At 47.9% G+C, this 6608-nt stretch overlaps 1 protein-coding gene across 1 annotated transcript; it reads right to left on the reverse strand.

Annotated features, from left to right (window-relative positions):
- Positions 1 to 1143: 1143 nt before the first annotated feature.
- Positions 1144 to 2860, reverse strand: GPR6 (G protein-coupled receptor 6). Its single transcript, XM_009506820.2, has one exon. It carries the CDS (start codon positions 2642 to 2644, stop codon positions 1577 to 1579), a length of 1068 nt encoding a protein of 355 aa, XP_009505115.2. The 5' UTR covers positions 2645 to 2860; the 3' UTR covers positions 1144 to 1576.
- Positions 2861 to 6608: the final 3748 nt, after the last annotated feature.

The following is a 6608-nucleotide window of genomic DNA, read 5'->3' on the forward strand; positions in this document are numbered from 1 at the left end:
TAAAGAAATATCTTTGTGTTATCAGTGAAACGATACTGGTTTTCATAATACTTGCACCCACATAAATACAGCATTACTGATTCACAGCCTCGCTGAGGCTTGTTAGATCCTTGTGGTCCCAGCTGCTCCAGCAGGCAAATGCTTGGTGCATTGCCCAGTCATAAGCTGGGAAAGATATTAGTCCAAACTTTTTAGATGGTACTCTGCACACAAAAGTAATCCGTTTCAGCCCTTAAATACAAACTGAAATAGTGATAAATTATAACATAACCAGGATGTACCTGTAGCATAACTATAAATAAATAAGCAGCAATGCTGCTTCTGAAATCTGCCACATGTGTTATTGCTCTAAACAGATCAGTCGCTGGCGAATCTGAACCTGAGTGAAGAAGCGATTCCAAAGTCTGAATAACATTGAACTCTGATGGGCTCTTTGAAGCCACTAAGCCGTGGGATTATCAGAAAACTGTATACTGCTCCGAGACAGGCAGACAGCAAAGATGCACTTAAATGATTTTTCTACGGCACGCAGTCCAAAAAAGGGAGGGGGAGAAACAATTCAGGTTCCCCTCAGAACTGTGGATGATAAGGAAAGTCAATTTATTGTGGCATTTTACAGGCTTTTAGGAAAGAAGACTGTGACTTCTTTTCTTTTTTCCTTTTTTTCCTCTCCAGTGTTCGACTAAAAGAGGAAAAAGAAAAGCCCAGCTTAGAGTCTGATTTTTTTCCCCACAGTTGGATAACTTTTTAATGGAGCATTATCATAAAGAGCTAACTTAGAACTTGAAGATGAAAGCTACTGGAAACCTGGTGAATAACTGCAATTAGCAGCCTATTTGACCGGGCTTTTTGTTTCCTTGGTTGCTGGAGAATAAAGAGAAGTTTGTGCTCCTGGTGACTCTCTCTTTGCCAGACTAAAGAAGAGAACAAACAAACAAGGAAGCAGGAAGGTGCCTTTCTTGGTGCAGTGTTTCATCTCCATAGTGAATGATGATCTCTTTAGGCAGAATTACACGGGGAGCTTTCAAAAGTAAACAAAGGGACTTTGCTCAACTGGCAAATCTGCCAGCTTTCTTATTTCTAGGAGCATCTAAACACACAAAGTTCTATTACATCTCACATGTTTTTATTTGTATACAAAATGTTATAATTTATCAATATTGTGCAGCAAAGTATAGATACCCACAAACATACACCACCCCCCACACACCCCCAACACACACACGTACAAATACAACACAAACAGAACTTTCTTTCTCTCTGCCCTTCAGAAAGGCAACACTGTTTTGGCAGGTCAGCAGCTAGAAATAAGGTGCTATAATTAAGCGGTATCGGAATGTCTTCACTTCACAAATGTGATGTGCAAATTCATATACAACCACATTTTTTTTTTATTTTCACGGAACCCAAAACTCCACACCCCGAACCACTCTCAGAGATACAAACGTGTATAAAGTGCTAATACTTAAGCATGTTTCCGACGACTTCACAGCGTAGTTTGAAGTTTAGAACAGGCACTGTAATAGTCCACTGGGTAGATTGTCACTCGGTGTGATACGGCAGAGAGAAGAGTCACTCAGACATCGCTGGGGGACCGGGAGCGAAAGGACACTTTAGCCTGAAAGCAGCCGCAGAAGAGCACCCACATGGACCGCTGGATCTCCTGGTTTCGGTAGGCGTAAATGATGGGGTTGATCATGGAGTTGTAGGTCGCGGGTAGAAGCGTGGCGTACGTGTACACGGAAGGGTAGTCGGGATCCCCCACTATGCAGTAGATGGCAAAAGGCAGCCAGCTGGCCCCAAAAGTCCCGAGGATTATAGCAAGGGTAGAGACTCCTTTTTTGGTGGCGACATAGTGCGAAGCAGTCAGAAAGTGCTGCTGGAGAGCTATCTGGTGGGCATGTCTGCAAACAATCTTGCAGATCTCGATGTAGAGATGGAGCATGATGAGGAAAATGAGGAAGAAAGAGGCGGACAGCAGCGTCACGTTGCTCTTGGTCAAGGGTCTGACGACGCTGCAGGCAGCGTGGTCGTGGAGGCAGTTCCAGCCCAGGACGGGCAGCAGCCCCAGGCAGAGGGAGACCCCCCAGGCCCCCGCCAGCATGGTGTGGATGCAGAGCACCGTCCTCTCCGAGTAGTAGGTGAGGGCGTTGTAGAGCGAGAGGTAGCGGTCGACCGTGATGGCCAGCAAGCTACTCACGGAGGCAGCGAAGGAGGCGACGAGGAATCCCACCGTCAGCAGGCTGACCGTCTCGGAGCGGATCACGTACTGGAAAACGAAGTTGAGGATGAGGCCGAGGCCGGCCAGGAGGTCGGCGGTGGCCAGGCTGCCCACCAGCACGAACATGGGGGTGCGCAGGGCGGGCGAGTAGCAGATGATGGCCACCACCAGGGCGTTCTCGCAGGCGATGGCGGTGCCGGAGACACAGAGCATCACGTCCCAGGGGTTGAGGGCGGCGGGCGCGGGGGGCCGCGACGACAGCTCCAGCGAAGCGTTGCCGCCGCCGCCGCCGCCGGCGCCGGTCGGCAACCGGAGGGCGGCCGCTCCGCTCTCGTTCAGGGCCGCCGCTGCTTCCATCGCGGCCGTGCGGGGGCAGAGGCGGTGAGCGGGGGCGGCGGAGCGGCGGGGCGGAGGGGCGCGCATGCCGGGCGGCGGCGCCGCGCCCGCCCTGTCTGTGGTGCTGAAGCGGGAGAAGTTTCCCGCCGGCGCGGCCGCCCCCCGCGCCCCGCCCCCCGCCCCGCCCCCCGGGCCGGGCGGTGGGCGGTGCGGTGGGCGGTGCGGGGGAGCCCGGGAGGGGGGTGTGGGGGGCGGTGGGCGGTGGGTCCTCTCCTCGCCTCTCCTCTCCTCTCCTCTCCTCTCCTCTCCTCTCCTCTCCTCTCCTCTCCTCTCCTCTCCTCTCCTCTCCTCTCCTCTCCTCTCCTCTCCTCTCCTCTCCTCTCCTCTCCTCTCCTCTCCTCTCCTCTCCTCTCCTCTCCTCTCCTCTCCTCTCCTCTCCTCTCCTCTCCTCTCCTCTCCTCTCCTCTCCTCTCCTCTCCTCTTGTTCCCCCCTCCCTCCCCTCTCCCTCTCCTCCCCTCTCCCTCTCCTCTCCTCTCCACCCCTCCCCTCCCCTCCCCTCCCCTCCCCTCCCACCACTGCTTTTCCATCCCCACATCACATCAGGTTTTCCCACTTTGTATGCCATCCCCAGTGCCTTTCTGGGGAGAATATGTCAAGTTTTGTGTTCGTACAGCGCTTGCTGCAACGTCTCTGAACTCTGAGCGTGGTACACCACCAAATGTAAATATTTCCAAGCAGTGCTATAAGTTGCTGCGAAAACACCTGCTTCACACTTACCCTCTCCGAATAATATATGCTTTAGGGTTAACAGACTGTTTACCGCACTAGTTCCTGAGGTCCCCCAAAACGATAAGGTCAAACCAGAGAAGACCCAATTGCATGGGCATAAAAATTACTGGCTCCCTCCTTCTCTCACCCTTTGTGTCTCGCAATGAACCAGCAGCCACTGTATTTCCTCTCCAAAGCGTGTGAACTGATGAACCAAAGGATAACTGCTTTGTGCCAATCACTGCCAAACCCGGTATCAAACAAATGTGGGCAGCAGGTAGTTTCCATCTGCAGCAATGTTGCTTTCCTAGCACTGAGGGGTCAAGCCAAAAGTTGTCCGTCCCTGCCTCCCAGTCTGGGAGAGAGTGTTTGTTCTGTAACTGCTGATCAAAAGAACATGGAAATAAGATCACCTCTCGGTTATGGGAACAGCATGTAAACCATTTAGATACAATTTTGAAAAAGTCATTAGAAGAAAATGTGTTTACTGTCTTGGGCAGTCCAAATGAAGAAGGCATGCGGGCCATGCCACGGTAAAAGGTAGGCATAGTCAAAGGGAATTAGAGTGTCAGCATTCATTACATCCATCCCCATCCGCATCCTCCTGCAGGCTAAACATTATTATCAAGACAAGCTGTGGACACTTTGTATCTCTGTAAACAACTGAAGCCATTGCTTCCCAGGATTTCTGAAACACGGATCTCAGAATAGTTTAATCTGGAAGCAACCCAGGGAGGTCAGGTCTGGGGCATCTTTCTGGTCCCTCCACCTACTCAGAGCAGGGGCATCATTAACCATGCAAAGGTTTCCTTCAGGGTCTTGGTCAATCAAGTCTGAATATCTTGAAGGAAGGAGACTGTACAGCCTCGCTGGGCAACATGCGCCTGTACTTCACCCTCAACTTTAAAGATTTTTCCCTTTTATCTTGTTGGACTTCCCTTTGCTGCAACTTTTGCCCACAGCCCTTCATCCTGCGTGGTGTCCCGCTGCCTGTATATTCCCCCATGCCTACCCAGGCATTACAACGGCATTTGTAACTGCAACAAAACCAGTTGCAAGAAGGTTTAAGAAAGGTTTGCAAGTCTACTCAACTCAAGCACCAGGTCACGTACCCCCACTATAGTTCAGATAATGCAGTGTCATCTCATTCCCTTTGCCAAGTAGAGAACGGGTTGGGTATGGTCAATGTTAGCTTGGATTAAGATTAAGACTGAGACCACAAGAATCCCAGTGCAGAAACAGATGCTACAGAGCAAGGCAGAAGAAGGTAAGGTAAAATTCAAGGTAAAGTGAAATTTTGGACTTGCCCAGTGGAAATCCTCCAATCTAGCTCCCAAACAGATGTGGCTTATTTCAACATTAATTAAAATGGCTGTGACAGAATAAATTATTCCAAACAGATTAAAAATGGTGCCATTCAAACCTAGCAAGTCAGGTTTACAACCATGAGTCAGCTGGGCTCCACAATGGAGCTGTACAATCTGCAGTATTTTTGCGGTATCTATAGAGCATAGAGAGGAACATGTAATTTATCTGCTTTTCAGTAATGAAATGTGGTGTGGAAGGTCTCGGCTGTGGGTGATTTGTCACATCTTTGACCAACCTATTAGTTCTGGGAAACAAGTATGTGGCAGGTCTTTTCTATAACAGCATGTATACTGTAGGGCAGTGTATGCTTTTTATATTCTAGATACATGTAATTTTAAACCTCTGTGTTCTCAGATACCTTTTCCTTAACTGGAAACATTGAGAGCCCATGCTATTGAGGCAGAAGTACTTTCATGTGTGGTGAAACCTCGTGGGAGCATTAGAGTCTCAGAGTAAGATGTAGGAAGAGTTTTTAACCTATGAGCTGGTCCAGTCCCAAAGCTCTTACCTGTTGTCACGTACTTCACTCAGTGAAAGTATTCCTCAAGCATTGTAGTGTGGCTCTGAAAAGGAGGTGCCTTTGTGCAGCTTGACTTTGCTTCTTGTTTTCAGCTGTTTTCTGAGTTTTTCTGGCTCTTTAGTCCCTGCATTTCTCCAGACTTTTACACTTTCAAGAGGAGGATGCACTTACGGTCCATGTCAGGTTCTAACTGTGCTCAGCAAGCAGCTCTCTGCATCTCCCTCATCTCCACCACGTTGCTGAGTATCAACAGACAGGGTTAGTGACCAACTCCACGCTTATTAAAATGATTACACCTCCTTGGGAACTGTTTATATTTCCAGAGCTATCATTTAAAGACCTTTTATCTTCTTATTTCAGCTCCTTGCATCAGCCATTCCAACAAAAGGTGAGCCACCTGGATTGCTCTTAAGTGGTTGTGGGAAAAAGAGGATTCAAGGAGTAGATAAAGCTGGCACCTGACAGCCACATTCATTCACCACAGCACCACAAGGAGCAGCAGGGAGAAGTCTGGCCAGACTTCCTGCGCTGCCATCAAGATGTTTTCATCTTGTCTTCCCAGCTGAGACTGGATCCGCAGATCTTACTGAAGAATATAAAAATAAAAAGCTATGTTTCAGCAGTGCCTACCTAAGCATAGCGTACGATATAAATCAGTAATTATCTTAGTGAATTTCTGAAAATGAAGCAGCAATAAAACTAAGAAGTTGCTGAAATAAATTATCTAAAAACTCTCTGCTTGACTCCTCCATCTGTTCTGAAAGCTGAGCAATATTGCGGTGTAATTTCAATATGTGACTACTTAGTTTTGGTTAACTATGGATTATTTTGATAGCTGCTATTCTTTAATGATTAATAAGTAGGCTGAATAAATGTTAAGCATTATTAAGTACGCATTACGTAGCATGAGTTGGAACCAAAACCAAAGCACTTCAAAATTTATCTTTCCAATAACACACTGAAAATATTGAAGAGTAATTTTATTTTTTTTCTGGCAACATAAAGAAGCCTTAAAATAAAATGGGGAGGAGGGGAAGAGAGAGCGGGATAACACAGATGGTGAGCTAACCAGCGCTGACATTTAAGAGATTTCTATGCAGCTGGTGTGAAAAGATGTTTTAAACACTTAGCGATCCATTTAGGCACCTCTTCAAGTTTATCATTTTCCTGACTTGGTGAAGTCAGCCTCATCACCCGGTGTCACCAATGACTAGGTCCTCATTAACGATACCCCCTGGCTGACGCTTCAGATTTAGACAGGTGTCCACTTGCAAACATGCTGTATTGCAAAACCTGCTGATGACATAGACCTCAGAGGGGTTCAGGCCCCATTTAGAATTTCAGTCGCATCCTACACAATCCTGTTTCTCTGCCACACATCGTGTTTCCCATGC

Source organism: Phalacrocorax carbo, chromosome 3 (genome assembly GCF_963921805.1).
Source record: "Phalacrocorax carbo chromosome 3, bPhaCar2.1, whole genome shotgun sequence".
NCBI classification, from domain to species: domain Eukaryota; kingdom Metazoa; phylum Chordata; class Aves; order Suliformes; family Phalacrocoracidae; genus Phalacrocorax; species Phalacrocorax carbo.